Here is a 16,965-nt window from a genome sequence, read left to right as displayed (position 1 = left end):
CAATGAGAGCGGCGGTTGTTGCAGGGCCGGGAGGCGGCGTTGCCACAGCAGCGGCGGTCGGAGCGGAGCTGGAGCCGCAGCCCGAGCCCGAGCCCGAGCCGGCGGTCGGGGCGCGCCATGGAGGGGCTGGAAGGTGAGGGGCAGCGGCAGGGCCGGGGCAGCGGCGGGCGCCCGGGGCGAGGCGGGCTGGGCCGCGCCCCTGTGCTGTGGCGGGTCGTTATCGGGTGTTGGTGGCGACGGCGGGAGCCGGGCCCGGGCACCGCCTTCCCCGTTCGCGGAGACCCCGCCGGCAATGCTGGGGCGGCGGGGCTGAGGCGGGGCAGTGCCGCGGGAGGGGGCGGCGGACGAAGGCGAGGGGCTCGGTCCCGGCGCGGAGCCCGCGGGGCGGGGACGGCGGCAGGACCGGGCTCCCCGCTTTGTCTCGGCTCCGCACCGAGCCCCGCCGGCCCCTCCCTGCGGCGGCCGCGCTCGGAGCCGCTCGGCGGGTGCCCCTTAGGCGGGGTACGGTACATCCTGCGCGCATCTTCGCCAGCAGCCGTTCTTTTTGCGAACAGATGGCTGAGGTGGGTGTTGGGATCCGCTTATCATGCTAGGCGAGTGTTGAGTGCGGTGAAGAAAACTAGGTATGTGTTTGCTGACAGGGTGTTTGCAACTTTGTCCTGTGCTGCTTGAATTAATGGAAATATCCTTGCTTTCTGAAATATCTGTCCATAGATATCAGCTTGGAATTCATGAAGTTACAGCTTGCAATCTGAGCATTTTAGTAGGCCTGTCATTACTGTGTTTTGCAAGCAGCTTTTACCATACTATTTAAGAAAAAAGAGAGACCTGCTCTGAGAAACTGTCACAAAACAGTCATTAAGTCTTCCATGCTCTACTTCTCTAGAGGTAACTGAGTGCTTAAACAGGTGTAAGCACAAACTAGCCTTTGTTCTTTATCCCCTCTAGCACGGTTGGAGAACTGAACTAATTTTCATGGAATACTTGTGATCTTAGTAGATCTGTGTCTTTAGTAGATTTTACGGTAGTCAGACTCTTTTCTTGTGCTTAGTGACTTCATCAAGATTATAAATATGGACAAAAATTGGCATTAAAATCCCAAGATTTTTTCTTTTATTTGATTTACTCAACATTCTTTGCTAATGCCTTTGAAATCTGAAGGTTGGTGTCCAGCGTTCATAAATAATGCCTTATCAGGTGCTCCGACTCTCATGACAGTCATATGTTATCTGTACAAAAGGGGAAAACTTGCTTTAATTTTGAGTAAGCTGTGTGTTTGACTGCATTTGAGACTGTACATCATGTGCAGCCCATCCATCAATTGATATAGCTTTGAGCTAATTTACCAAGGCCTGCTGTGCTAGCTGTGTTGCATAAGCTCTAGCACCTTCATAACACAGGGTAGAAGGAAAGTAGATCTACAGATAACAACAAAAGCCTGAAAAAAACTTATGATTTTTTTTTACAGTAGAATTTGTCCAGTTTCTGACTTTGCTGGAAATGGTTTACATGTTGTTTGTATATCAGAAGGCACTGTGAGCGGTGGGAGGAAGAACTGCTAAATCATAGGTGAAATCTCACCTTTATACTGAACCTTTTTGTGAAAGTACTTTCAAAAGCAAGAGCTTGTCAAAGCATTTTTTTAACAAAATTTTTTTCAATGAAATAAAATACTCCCTTTCCTGTTTCAAAATATTTGAAGCAAGTGGGTTTGCTATTTTTTTACAGCTTTTCAACTTACCGACAGTTTAGACTGTCTCTCTTGATGCATATTAGCTTAGGCTCGGATTAAGTTTTTGTAGAAAGGTCGCCCTAAGAAGGGAAAATGTAGGCAAAACCAATAACAATAAATTATTTCATTGGGTGTTATGCTTTTGTCCAGTCATTGCTCCATTGGCAACTCAGAAGAACATTACTGGTTGCCATTTTAGATTAAATTTGTGTTTGGATGTGTGGTTGCACAGTCATACCCATCTGACAAAGAAGCATGGGAAGCTTCTGAAATCTGGCCCAGCCTCCTGCATCAATATATTAGTGCTCAGGAAAATCATTTCCCAGAGCTGACTTGTGCAGGAGGTCCTTGCCAGTTGTGTGTAGGAGGGATGTGGTTATGGTGAAGGACAGGACTTCATCTGCTGGCAGCACTCTCTTGACGTGTTTTTTATGACTGTGGAAGACCCCCTCAGGCTCAGGATGCTTGTCCTGGACTTTCCATCTTCAGAAGCTGGTGCTTTGCTGAAGCTCAGCATTACAGATGCAAGATCTGTTTTATTTTGGTTTATATAAGCATGCTGTTAATAAGAAAGAACTCTACCCAGTTTATAATGATTCTTTCCAAAAGGTGGAGAGTTGATGTGTAGTAGCTGGCATGTGGAGCTGCGTTAGTGACATTTAAAAAGGTAAATAATATTTCCAGGGTTACAGTTGCATATTTTCACTATGTTCAAGTTTAAACGTTCAGTGAAATGGCAAAATAAGTTTCTATGTAACATAAAAGTTTCTTCTAAAATTTACTTTTGTTGCTTCTTTAAGGCAGTTCCTCTATTATGTTATTTTTATCAGTATTGTTATATTACAAATTTAAAGCTACAGATTTGACTTTCAGTATCAAAGTTTTGTAAAAGGAATCAGTATATGCTTGTCATTATGGGTGACAAATCTGATGTTAAGTCTAAAGTTACTAGCTCAGCATTTGCTACTTTGCAGCCTGTGTGCTGTTTGGCTGTTTTTCAATTTTCATTTAATTTACTGGTGAAAATACTTAGAGCAATAGACTGGCTCTGTCTGAAAATATAGTGATCTCTAAGGTGAGGTTTAAAGTCTGTGAGTAGTTCACCATGTGCTGAATCTCAGGGCCATTTTTGATGGATTAAAATGAATGTTCTTGTTGCTTTCAGTGTTGGATGGCAAGAAAAAAAGCTGTCACATTGGCATGTCTGTTGCTCTGTTTCGCTTGAGGGAGATGGAGGAAGGGATCCAAGCACTGAATTCCTGACTTCATTTAAGCCAGAGCAGACCGATGGTGGTGTTTGATCGGCTTCTCTCCAGTCTGTTGTTTTTTCTGGGAGGATGCCGACAACAGCTGCTTGAGCCAACTGAATGCCGCTTCCCACACTTGTTCACAGCCCATCCCAGCCTAAGGAGTAAGGGGCAGCTGTGTCAGAGGGCAAAAGTCCAGCTCTGTGGTGGGTAATGGCAGCACTTACCCAGCCCCAGCGTTCTCCTTCAGCCTGTGCTCTGGCAGCCGGGGAAGGCTGGTTGTGGTTGGAAGGGGATGGGTGGCTGCTTGCTCAGGAAATAGCCTGCACTCTCAAATGCCTTCCCTTGCAGATGCTGAGCAGGGACTCCTGTGATTAAGCATGTAGACTCTGAGCAGTCGGGGTGTGTCCCCGAGGTCTGGTAAGAATAAGGCTCAAGGCTCTCTGTATGGCATCTCCTGCTGGGAGCTGGGGTCTGCACTGGAATTGGTCCTGGACCCTTCCTGGCACGGATAATGTCTGAGCAGCACAAGCATTCTCCTTTGGGCTTTTACGTTAGTAATGTGACTCTTGAGAGCAAGTGCTTATGCTTGCTTTGACAGAATTTCTGAACAAGCTATTGCCCAGTCTTATTTTTTTTCCAAAATTATTGGGTTTTAAAACACAAAATAATATTAATTTGTGTCTTCTTTTCCCTTTAGAGTTCATCCTTGTCTTGCCTCACTGGATGCCTGTAGCAGCTTTCTTATTTTGGCAGCCATTTTCTTTAGCTCCATTGACTTCAAACTTCAGCTTTTTTTTTTTTTCAATCTGTTCAACAGAAGAATTAATTTTATTGTACACTATTCTTAAATCAGCAAGAAGCAGACTATTAAGGATTGAAGTGAAAAACTAATATTAATGTATATTTTTTTAAGAAGTTGTTTGTCTCTGGTAGCCATTAAAACAAAATGATAAATGTGACTTTTGCATTGAACAGCTGTGTTTCACTAAGCATACTTGAAGCTCTGTTAAGTGATCTGATTTTCACATTTAACAGGGTATAACTGTGGTCAATGTGTTTACTTTTTTAAAAGCAATTACGTTTCTATTTTTTGATTAATGTTTACATCTTGGGGAAAAACTGAAATTAAATATTTTACCTAAGGAACAATTCTGAAAGCTGAGTGTAGTCTGATACAGTCGGGGAAGAGCACTACCAGAATATGTTTCACCCTTAAAGAGGAGGAAGTAATATGTGTAAACAGGAATTTGAATGTTTCAGATTGGTTTCTTCAGCATCTTAGAACTAAGAGGTTTTATGCCCTTTTCTGTAGTTTTTTAGAATTCTTGCAGTTTTAACTTAAATTGCAGAAACCAGAGTGACCTATTAATTGAATTCAGTTGGGTGAATATAGTGGAAAGATAAATATGTTTTACCTGCACACAGAAGTGATGTGGTTATCTTCAAAAGCAGTTGCTGCATTTGGGTGAAACCTGGTTCCAGGAGTTTATAAAGCACTTGTCTGGAGCAGGTCACATGCTTTCGACTGCCTCTAGTTGATCTTGAGCTTGTTAATAGAAGACCAGATGATGTATCTGGAATTCAAATTGATCAAATAGTGCTGCTTACATGCCTTTGGATTTGTTCCATGTGCATTATGGGAGAAGGTCTCACAGATTTTTTCTGAATGATTGTCATGACTCAGTGCCACTCTAGAATGCCCACACATTAACACTCATGGTATGGGAACAAATGGGAGGAATTTGAGGTCTGCACTCAGTTTTGGGGCTAGGATCTTGTTGGGATCATGCATAAGTGATAGGACAGCTCATAGGGTTGCAGTGCTGTGGTGCATGAGTACAGGCTCTTCAGGAAGAACCAGCTGGACAGCAAAGGGGGAAGTTGTCCTTTATGTGGGAGAGCAGTGAGAATGCATGGAGCTTTGCTGTGGAGTCACCTAGGAGCATATGAATCAGGGTTAGCAGGCAGACCAATGTGGGAAAAGCTGTTTTGGGTGTCTGCTACAAACCACCTGATCAGAAAGAAGATGAGGTCTCCCTCAGATAATTGAAAGGAGCCTCATATTCACAGGCCCTGGTCCTCCTGAGAGACTTCACCACCTGATACCTGCTGGAGGGACAACTCAGGAAGGCAAAAGCAGTCTAGAAGGCTTCTGGTGTGCGTTGATGACAAATTCTTGACCCAGGTGATAAAGGAGCTGACAGGGAAGTCCACTCCTGCTGGACTTCATGCATACAGACATGTGAGATGTGAAGGTCGGGGCAGCCTTTCCTCCAGTGACCATGGGATGATCAAATTCAGGATCCTGGAGGGAAATGGGTAAATAGCAGGATCTCAACCCTGGAGTTCAGGAGAGCAGGCTTTGACATTAGGGATCTGCTTGGAAGAGTCCCATGAAATATGGCCATAGAGAGAAGTCCAGGAGAGCTGGTTACTTTGCAGCTGGCATGTTTTCACACTAAAAGTTACGCTTCATATGAGGAAGGAAGGAAAGGACAGACAGTACTGCATGATGTGAGTTGTGTGTGTGCTGCTGTTACAGCCATTCTTGACTTCATGCAATTCATTTCTCAGTCACTAAGAAAATCTTCTTTGTAGAATCCTCCTCCAGGTTGTCACTTTGAGGCAGTGGGTCTCTCCTTGATATGTTATTTTCAAGGAAGTAATAACAAACTCACTATCAGCCTCATGTTCAATGCAATAACAGTAATTTTGACAAATACAATGCATTTGCATTGTCAGGCAGAAGAACTGATATAGTAACATGCAGAGGTACTATGAAAATCTTTTCAACTCAAAGGAAAGGAAGTTACGCTGCTTTTTTAGTTGTATTTTGGAAGGAGACGTGACAGGTTTATACAAGATTGTCAGTACTGAAGTAGAGGAGAATTCATGAGCCTTTCCTCCAAAAGTAGGAGTAGATAGATAAAAGTAGTTTGATTTGCTATTTGTTACACAGTTGTGAATAACCTAATTGCATAAAAGTTTCAAAGTATATGAACACTGTGAGACAGAGCTTACTATGATTTCCTCATCCTTTCTCTGACACTTCCTGCAAACTGCTGAATAGCCGAGGTGAGAAGGGCTGTGCTTGGTGGGGTAAATCAGGCATGTTCTCAGTTACCAAGCAGACTTTACCAAAGTATGGCAAATACGGCCTTGTTGTTAAGCAGTATGGTGTATTTGTCTGGCTTTCATTTGCATTTCAGAATTCTTTTTGGAAAATAATGAAAACTTGAAAAACTTACACCTTCATTGGTATACTTTTTTCTTACTTTTTTACATTCATATTTCCATTATTTTATTTAATTCTCTTCTGTGTCAGTTTGAAGAGACTGGAATGTTTGCTAAAGAGGATGAGTTATGAGACAAACCAAAATCCTCTCTCTCAGCAATTGTAAATTCAAAATTAAGGGGCTTTAATCGAGGAAGTGTGGAAAAACAGAAGAAACAACCCTTTATTAAAAGATATATGTATGTTGGCAAGAACAGTAACAGAACACAAAAAAAACTAGACAATAGTCCTGTACCCAAAAGTCCCCTTCAAACAAAAGTCTGAATACTTCTCTGTCTTTAGCGCAGTTCTAATCACGGTCGGCAGGGGGCGCTGTTGGGCTGTGGCACTCACCGCGCAGGAAGGAGGGTCTGGGGGGTGGTCTCGGGTCGTGGGAGAAGCCAAAAAGAAAATGAGGACCCTTCCCCCAGTGGAAGAAAGGGGAAAGGAAAACAGTCCACACCCCGCCCCCCCGGAACTCACTGTTGTCCTCAGATGACGGTGTCTCAAGGCTTCTCTTTTTCTCCCAGTGAGCACGCAACTCTCCAATGAAAACCCAGTAGGTCCCGGCTGGGGTCACGAGGCAGCGTGCAAGACGACCAAGGCCAGTTGTCAGGCCTCAGCAGGATGAAAAGCCAGAAAGACTGGCTTCCAGGCCTTTTCTCCAAAAATGCCTGCACAAAACCCCCCCATCTCTGTCCCAGAGAGAGAACCCAGCAAAACTGCTTCCCCCCCCCCCCCCCCCCCCCCCTCCCCCGTGAACCGGGCCAGTAGTAAAAAAAAAATCTCAAACTTCCCCCCCCCCCCTCCAGCCTTTGATGGGCCATTAGCTAGGAATCTGGCTTTGCCGCTAGATCTTTTGTAAAGCTGATTGACTCCCTCCCCCCTTTCCATTCAAACTCCATCTTTCCTACAGTGGGGGCAGGGACAAGAAAAATTCCCTCATCGGAGTTATAGACTATAACATCTTTAAAACTACTTTTTAAAAATGAATGCTCTAAATTGTATTTGGCAGTTCAAAGAAGTGTTCCCTACCTACATCACTGCATTGGTATTATTTTTGGGTGACTCTTGTCATTAGCCTTTTCAGGCTATAGTTAATGTGTTGATTAAAAAATATAACCCAGTCATTACTGATTAGTGGACATATTTTAGAGACTGACAGTCCCCAGAGAGCTAGATGCTGTGGCTTGTTAATACTGATTCTAACTAATGTGGGGAATGTGCTGCTTTTTTAATCACACCTTAAATATCTAGAACTCTTAAGTAGAAAATACCTTGCTTTTGAAGATGAGAGGGGAGTTATGCTAAAAGCAATAAATACAGTTTTGCAGAAGTATTTGGCAAATACTCTTTAAGTGATAACTTTGAACACTTGTAGATTACATGCTGGTTTCAAATAGGTAGTCTCAAGACAGGGAATTGTACTGGAGTGTTTCTGCAAGTTTGAATTTGATGAGGCTTTATGGTTCTGATTGTCACAGTTGTCTGGCCCAAGAGGTTTAGTACTGTCACTGTGGCAGAAAAAATAAAAGGTTTTTAAGGCAGTCAGATGGATTTTACAAAAAGGCAAAATACTGTTACTAAGTCTTGTTTGTTTGAAGCATTCTGCACTTTATACCGAAGTGCACACACATTCTTGACTATATAAAGCTCTCCAAAAGAGAAAACTGGAATACCAAAGACTTCTGCTCTCTCTAGGTGTGGAATCTGTTTCCACAATTGCTTTTTCTGTAAACATGACAGCAAGAACTAATGTTAAGTCATGACTGTGTCGGATCAAACGTGTATGTATTGATGGATCATAGAATCATAGAATCAGACGAGTTGGGAAGGACCTCTGAGATCATCAAGTCCAACCCTTGATCCACTACCACCACAGTTGCTAGACCATGGCACTAAGTGCCACGTCCAGCCTCATCTTAAAAACCGCCAGGGACGGAGAATCCACCACTTCCCTGGGCAGCCCATTCCAATGCCTGATTACCCTCTCTGTAAAGAATTTCTTTCTGATATCCAACCTAAACCTCCCGAGGCACAGCTTAAGACCATGCCCTCTTGTCCTACTGCTGGTTGCCTGGGAGAAGAGACCAACAATCACCTGGCTACAACCTCCTTTCAGGTAGTTGTAGCTATGAGGTCTCCCCTGAGCCTTCTCTTCTCAAGGCTAAACAACCCCAGCTCCCTCAACCTCTCCTCATAGGACTTGTGCTCAAGTCCCTTCACCAGCCTCATTGCCCTTCTCTGCACCTGCTCCAACACCTCAACATCCAAGCATTGCACCAAGGTAAATCTGAGAACTGGCAGCTTGCACCTTCTGCCATAAATCAGTTCTGGTATTTGAACATGAGAAGAGATAAAGAAAAAAAGTTGTTCCCTGGAAATCCAGGTTTCAAGGAAGTCTGAGCTCATCTGTATACTGAAAGCACTGTGGTACATCTGGAGACTGATGGTACAGCTATGTATTTCAATATGTACAGTATGTACTTCAAGATCAGAAAGTATAGGCAACTAAACTGTGACCATATTCAGAGGAATGTGTGCAATAACTTACATGTAGGTAGAAAAAAACTGGAAGTAGCTGGAGGAGGAGCTCTGACAGACAGTTTAGAAACACAAGTGATGAGATTATTGCTAATAAAACTTCCAATCTAGTTGTTTAGTTCAGATACCAGCTTCTTACTATGTTGAACTCAGTTTTGAGACCTGGTCTCAGGCAAACAGTAGGAGAACAGGATGTACAGCATTATGTCATAGTTCTGGCATCACTTCCACTGAAATACTGCTTCTGTAGTATTCACATAACAATGTTGAATGTATTCATCTTTTCCCTAGATATGTTTAGATTAGATGAACAGTAATAATTATGTCAGTCCTTTTCCAAATTAACAAGTTAATAGAAGCATCTAAACTGCCGGTGATTAGTGGTATTAAAATTGGTAAAAAGAAAACTGGATTTTGGGTGTTCCGTGGATGTATAACCAAAGTGATTTTAAAAAAATCCTGCATTGTTGCTAGGCTTAAAGAATGAAGAAAATTGCCATTACACTATCTTACTACCAATTTCTATTCTCAGACCAATTTGTCAAGCACATCCTTCTTCTGTTTCTTGATTTTAGTATGCCTTGTTTTTTTTAATCTCCTCCCCCCCAGTACATCCCAATTTAACAACCATTTCTTTTAACTTTTCTTCAGAGATATCATGCACGAATGCTTTTTTAAAAAACAAACAAAACAAAGCCAAAATCAACTCTTTTGCAACTTTCAAAATTCTCATGTTTTATTTTTAAATTCTATTCCCGTGTTTTATTTTTAAATTCTCAGATTTCTTGTTGATGACATTGCTAACCCTTCTAAGAGAAGGCCCATGGACTCCTAGAGAAAAGTGTTAAGATTTTGTGGTTTTGGTTTGTTGGGGATTTTTTTTTCTTTTAACCTTAAAGGTGGGGAAAATCACAGAGGAATGATTAAGAAGCTGAAGGGATAAGTGTGCAAATATAAAAGACACTAGGCTTCCTGTTTTCAACAAAACTTCAGGAGCATTCTTTTTTTTTAAATAACTTCCTTTTGTGCTTTGAATCAGTTATTTGTGTTTCAGGGGAGGTGTTGGTGGTAGAAATAGCTCTGGGCAAATATGATTACCTGCCAGCAACAAAGGAGGCTAGGAATGCTGTAAGGAAATACAGCTCCATAACTGTAGCTGCACTAAGTGCTAATTGGCATTCCTTATGCATTGGTATGTCCTATGTAAATACTGCTCGATCAGGTGAGCAGCTATCAAGTCTACTTCTTTTAATGGTGAATTTAAACACAAGCTCAGATTCCAGAGTTTAGTGAACAGTGAAGAAAATGGGAAATACAGCTTTTCTTCTTTTACTAAGACAGATACTTGAAAGAATTCTTGTCTCAATCAAATCTTCCATCTTAGGTTATATAGTTGATTTCAAGATCACTTATTCTAATTTATTTCAGCTAGTTTCTGAAAGCTGCAAACAGTGTCACTTTGTGTTGCCGTGAAATGCCTTTCTCACTTGTTCCTACAAAGCTGAGGGTTGTATTAGAATGATGTCATAGAAGGAAGTTGAACTCTTTAGCAGAAGTGAGTTTGTAGGTTATCTTTACTAAGAGTGCTGGGAACACTGAAGAATGAATTCATGAAGCAAACAAACAAATCTGTGCATACCTTATAATTTTTGAGTGGAATAATTGAGAAAAGCTTACAACCATTGCTATTTACCCTTGAGGTCAATGGTGAGGAACGTAGTGGTCCCGCGGCACGGCCCTGACTGAGCTCTTTGGGCTGGAAGTCAGCTTAAAGAAGACAAAAGTTCTCTATCAACCTGCACCTCAGGAAGTCTTCCATCATCCCCATATCACCATTGGCGAATCAGAGCTCATATCAGTCCAGCAGTTTAATTACCTAGGTAGCCTCATCTCCTCAGATGGTAAGATTGACGGGGAGATAGACAACAGGTTGGCAAAGGCATATAGTGCTTTTGGAAAACTCCATGAAAGAGTTTGGCAAAATTAACACGTGAAGAAAAGTACAAAGATCAGTGTTTACAGAGCCATTGTGCTGTCTACTCTCTTATATGGATGCGAATCATAGGTCGTTTACCGTCTGCATCTCTTCAATGCTTCCATCAGCGCTGTCTCCGCACAATCCTAAACATCCACTGGTCAGATTATGTGACCAATACATCTGTTCTAGAACAAGCAGCAGTCACAAGCATTGAGGCCATGTTGCTGAGAACACAGCTGTGCTGGGCAGGGCACGTCTCCAGGATGAAGGACCACCGCCTCCCTAAGATCTTGCTTTATGGTGAACTTGCCACCGGCTGCCGCAAGAGAGGAGCCCCAAAGAGAAGATACAAGGACTCCCTGAAACAACATCTCAGCCTTGGCCATATTGATCAACATAACTGGTCTACTCTGGCCTCCAGTCGGGAGGTCTGGAGACACACCATCTATAACGCTGCTGATGCTTTTGAGAACACACGCAGGATCACTCTCGAGGAGAAAAGACAACGCAGAAGGAATCGTGTCTTGCAGAATGTACCACCTAAGGAGTCTTTCTGCTGTGCCTTTTGCAACCGGACGTGTCTATCTCATATTGACGTTTTTAGCCACCAACGCGCTTGTAACAAACGTGGGTAGAGCCCTTCCCAAATCTTTGTTCGCGAAGCCCAGCCATGATGATGATGACGATGATGTCAATGGTGAGGGCAGGTTCCAGCCCTCTAAGCTATGTACAAACAGTGTGCATGTTATTGCTTGTGGATTTAGGAAAACAGACCTATGGAAAAATTTTTAGATATGATTGTTTAAAATTGAGATTGAAAAAATACGGTTAAAAAATCAGTTCCTGGTAAATCTTGATAACATTCAAGTATAATTCAATGCAAGAATATAAGAAAAATAAGATTTATCTGCATGTTTTGTATTTTTCTTACTTTTTCCTACTTGTGTACATCTAAACACAGACATTTAGATGGCACAAAAGGAAGCTTGATTAGGACTTTCAGTTTTAAAACTTGGTTACTGTCAGTGCAGTCCTGCTATGCTATGGCAACATGGGCCTATTCATGTCTACATGGAAAAGGCATATATATTAATTAAAGATATGAGCATAAATGTTTTAAACTGCACAACACTTCATATGATTATGATTCTAAAAATGCATTGTGCTCTGTAGTGTATGCATACAACTAATACATTATAGGTAGTTACATACTGCTAATGAATTTCCTTTAAGTAATTGAAAAAGAAATAGACAATAGTTACATATTGATACAAAAATCTCAGTTTTAATTTTTTGGGGAAAAACAGATTTTCAGTGGAACCCATGGCTTCTAGAATCTGTGTGTTTGCTGTGAAGTATTTTGTTAAATTATTCATTTTTTTACGACTGGTTGTACACTTAATCAACAAGTGTATGTGTTTAGATGGAAAATAGTTTTCCACTGGGAAACAGGGGACAAAAGCTGATCAAATCATTGAACATTGCTATGTTGATAACTTGGTTAGTTTAAGCCATTGCTTTACCTAAAATACAAGTCAAATCACAGTGTTTTTTACTTTAATGTGGTATAAATAGAGCAGTTGTGTTGTAATAGTCAGTTGACTATAGAGAGGGCAACTAGTAAGTCTCAGTCCAGACTTAACACCTTTTTCTTGATGTATACATGATATAAAAATATCCCTGTATTCCTCTGATCAGTAGTAGATATAATACATGCCTTTTATTGGGAAACTCTGGAGGTTTTCATCTCTGCCATGTCTCCATTGCATAATGCATGCTATACGAATATATTTGCTTGCATAGGCCTGGATGATTTGATTTTTTGGTCTTTTGTCTGGTTCTGTGGATCTGCTGTATGTCAAGTATGGCATTTACATTTTTGTTACCACTACTTGAATAGCAACATCAGAAATGCTTTTGTAAACCATCAGTAATAATCTGAATAAAATATATAGTAAAAATAGCATCAAAGACTCTTTTCTTTACAAGAGAAAGTGGAATAGTTTAACTCAGTAGAGAAAAATAAGTGATAGGATGTGTCTTATGTTTGAAACTATAACAGATGATTCTCTTCCAAAGACAGAAATACCATGAAATATCATTATTCTTGGTGGGTTTTAGCTGTTATTGGGACTTAGAGTGGATTTGTCATTTGCATGTTGACATGTCTGTATCCTTTTAAGGGTGTGGAGTTACATATTGTAAATTATCAGAATTGCTGGTGTCACGTTACTGGGCCTGACAACTTTCAAAAGCACCTAAGGACTTCTATATCTTATTTGCCTTTCTCATCTTCCTAGTCTCTGCACAGGTCAAAGGATGTATATTTACAGTAATATCTGTTACTTTTGCTAAGTATATATGAGGTTAGCATTTTTGAAAGCATGTTTTATCATTAATTTAACCAAATTTTCTTATAGAAGTATGTTGTTTTTTTAAGGTGAGGTTGCAGCGCAAACTGGAGATCTGTTGCCATGTAAGATTTGTGGAAGGACTTTCTTTCCAGCAGCACTGGTAAGTTCATAACAGTATGAGTCCTGTTGGCTTTTAGATTTGATAAATTGATATGAGAGTTAAACAGTAGTCACTATAGCTGAATAAAGTAGATCAAGGTGCTTTGTTTTGGTGGGGGTTTTGGGTTTTTCCCCGAATAATTAATGATTCGAGTTGTCTCAGTTTGAAAGCTCCTTAAAGGGAGGTTAATTTTATTTTAAGATCCCATCACTTTCTGAATACATGCTTCTAAAAGCATCTTCTCTAGGGTTACAGAATCAGTCCTTGTCTCTGCAGCTTTATATCTTGGTTTATAGTCTCAGATAGTAAATGAAGTGTTTTGTCTTCAAAAGACTCTGTTCTCCATTTTTAATAGAAATTGGTCTGTCCTTAAATGTGAATATGAATTTCAGGCACCTCTGATTTGTCTTGCCACTCAAGGCAAATGCTGCCTACCTGTCATCAATTTTTTATGTGCAAGGAGCAAATATAGATGTCTCCTACTTTTTTTCATCATCGCCCATGTTTTTGTGACCATGTATATGCATTCATGATTTCCTGTAGTTCTGTTTTAAAGGTAATAGCTGGCATAAATGTTTGAGTGAAAACAGTCAGAGCTTTTTCATCAGGAGTTGGGCCTTTTTTGCTGACTGGTACATCAAGAGAGAGAGAAATAATGTGTTAATAACTTCTATTTTCAAAACTAAGTTGTGTATTCTCCTTTTATTTTGCTACTGCTTGTAGAAAAAGCATGGACCCATTTGCCAAAAAACTTCTGCCAAGAAAAGGAAGACATTCGATTCCAGCCGACAGAGAGCAGAAGGAACTGACATTCCCACAGTAAAACCTCTTAAGCCACGGGTATGTTATAATTTGCTCTGAATACAAATGTTTTAGGCAAACTATATATGCATTATAAGGCTTATTTCTGCTGGCAGTTCTTGATAATTAGATCAACTAGGATCTGGAAGAAATCTAACTATAATATTGTATACTGAAATAAGGCACATACTTAGCTTGAAGTAAAAACTTCAAACAGATAAAGCTTTCTTTTTTGCTTCTTAGCCAGAACCACCCAAAAAACCTTCCAACTGGCGACGAAAGCATGAAGAATTTATAGCAACTATACGAGCAGCCAAAGGACTTAATCTTAAAGACGGTGGAAAACTCCCTCCACCACCTCCGCCATCATATGACCCTGGTATGTGAAACAGTCAAATTACTTAGAGATTTTTTTTTTAAACTTAATTTGTAAAAATCTGAATTGGAAAGGAATTTGTTGGAATACAATATTCACAAGTTCTTGAAGATGACTTACCATATTATCTCTGTGCACGTGCTGGTTTGTGACCATGGGTCTGGCTGGCTCACATCCTGTGTAGCAGTCAAAGTGCATGACTTTGTTTTTAACGTGTCAAAGGGTGGTTGTGGCCAGCTTCCAGCTTGCTACCATCTTATAAGCCATAGGCTGGACAACTTGTTTCAATACCTTGTTTGTGTCCACAACAGTGGAACAGCTCAGAAATAGCAGAGTATCTTTTTAATTAGCTGGCACCCAAAACGTATTTACATTGTGGGAGTGCACATCAACACTGTTCTTCAAATGTAGTCTCTCCCATTTCTTGCTGCATTCACATTTAGTTTCATGTATGCAGTGTATGCCTTAATGTGCATATGATCCTCATGTTGTGGGAGTATTTGTGTTTTGGGTATGTGAGATGTGTGGATTTTGTATTATCAAGGGAGTGGCAGTCCTTGGGTGCCTTCAGAACTGAGGCTGGGTAAAGTGTTGAAGCAGTCTGATATGAGTGAGAAGGAAATATACTTTTCATGTAACTTCTAGGATGTGATAATAGGTTGGAGAGTATATTTCTTCCTCTTGTCCTCAAAGCTAAGCCATTTGATCAGCTCAATCAGCTATTTTCAGAAATATTAAGAAAAATGGAAAAAGGCATGTGTTTGCTTCTGCCTGTCTGTGGTCAAGTGAGTATGTAAAGTGTTCCCTACCTTGTTTCTCTACAGAAAAGTGTTAGTCTAGTATGAGGATTGTAACTGTGCATTCACTATAAGAGGTTAAGTTGCATTGTTCAGTATTCTGTATGCAGGATCTTGAAAAGCTATATACATCTTAAAGTAAAGCCAATAGCTAAAGCTGTGGATAAGAATCATGAGGCTTGATCATGGAAAGAATCATTAATCATGTAGTTATATAGGTTCTGAATTACAGGTGTAAAAGCCCAGAACTAAATCTAGCTTGGAAAAAGCTACTAAAATGGTGCTCCCTTGGTTCCAGAGGCTGCAAATGAGTTGAAGTGAAGGACATAACTCTATTCAACCTGCTTGAGAACTAATAGGAGGTAAAGGGGAGATAATGTGTCTCTATTTCTCTTCCTTCCATTTTTTACGTTTTCCAAGTTTTACTGTGTTTAGTCTCCTGGCTTCATCCTGCTGCAGTGGGTAAGACTTAGGAGGAGGAAATCAGCAATGAAAAGATGCACAAAATGATAGTGGATTCGTGTCTTACAAACAGAGCAGGAGCAGCTACTGTTGCTTCTTTTCCTCTTTTGGAAGGAGACCTGGAGGAGAGAGGGAATGTTGTGCGTGGTATCATGGAGTGTATCCATCCTCTCCTATTCAGCTCTATCTTTTGCACGCCTGTTTCTAACAAGCAGCTATTCTTTTTGTTTTTGATGGAAAGAGCCTTGTATTCCTATTTCCTACTTAATTTAGTACTCTGAGTTCACAAACAAGCAGTACTTACTGTTGCTTTGATCTCTTACACTTTTTCCGCAAAGGTGTGGAATAGCCTCATGATGTTAAGAAGGACCTTAAAGCATCTTGAACTTGACTGCATATTTGTACTGCCCTGGCCAGAAATGTCCTGCTATCTAGGGGCTTTCATAGCTGCATTATTCCTTTTTTTCTTTTTTTAGCTTTTTTAGCTTTTTTTTTTTTTTTTTTTTTTACTTTCTTGGTTTGACTAGATACTGTAGTTCTTTTTGTCTGAGCTTTTGTCTCTTAAGGTATAGTTGATGGTTGCTACAGTCAGAACACTCAGAGTATATGTAAAATAAATAAATAAAAAATTGTTGTTGTTACCCCATGAAACTCCTATTATGTTACTTCTCTGTGTTCCTTCTTGTATCCTCTGTCCATGGTTTGGTGGTCATTACATCCTTTGACTTACTCAAAATTTTTTATTAATTTTTAAAGGGATAACAATTTAAGACAGATCTACTGCATTTGGAGTAGTAACATGTAATCCAAATCTTATTTTAGATTTGTATAATATCTAACTAATTTTGGGGGCAGTGACTGTTGAGTCTCTGCTAACTTTCTACAATACATTTCTAAAATTACCTAATTTAACTTGCTCTGCTGGCGTCAGGCTTTTCTGAAGTTGATGTTTACATGGTTTTGAATACTGTAGTCTGGAGAATACAGCATCACTATCTCTAAACACTGAAATATCTGTGTAAAACTGCAGTCTGAACATTTTATTTTCCAGGGACACTGTATTTTAAGTTGTGTATTTCCAGCATACAGTTGATATATCTTTTAATATTTTAAATATTTGCGTAGCCTTTCTTGTTTTTCCCCAGTGAGGGTAATACTATTTCCTGCATGTAATACTGTTTGAAATTAATCTTGAAAAGTAATACAGCCACCAATTAGTCTCCTTTGCATGTCTCTA

The 16,965-nt window shown here is 40.4% G+C and overlaps 1 protein-coding gene across 4 annotated transcripts in view; it reads left to right on the top strand.

Annotated features, from left to right (window-relative positions):
- The window catches only part of ZC2HC1A (zinc finger C2HC-type containing 1A), a 67,316-nt gene continuing 50,351 nt past the window's right edge, over nucleotides 1-16,965 (top strand). For all 4 annotated transcript variants that reach the window (XR_004357874.1, XM_032692441.1, XM_032692426.1 and 1 more), the window contains exons 1-4: nucleotides 1-133; nucleotides 13,219-13,292; nucleotides 14,016-14,132; nucleotides 14,337-14,472. Coding sequence is in view for 3 of the 4 variants with exons in the window: in XM_032692441.1 (XP_032548332.1) it covers nucleotides 118-133; nucleotides 13,219-13,292; nucleotides 14,016-14,132; nucleotides 14,337-14,472 (343 nt within the window). In the remaining variant the exon portion in view is untranslated. The remainder of the gene's footprint in view (nucleotides 134-13,218; nucleotides 13,293-14,015; nucleotides 14,133-14,336; nucleotides 14,473-16,965) is intronic.

This window comes from Chiroxiphia lanceolata, chromosome 1, assembly GCF_009829145.1.
Source record: "Chiroxiphia lanceolata isolate bChiLan1 chromosome 1, bChiLan1.pri, whole genome shotgun sequence".
NCBI classification, from domain to species: Eukaryota; Metazoa; Chordata; class Aves; order Passeriformes; family Pipridae; genus Chiroxiphia; species Chiroxiphia lanceolata.
Note: the sequence above shows the minus strand (reverse complement) of the source record. Positions and strands in the feature narration are given on the sequence as shown.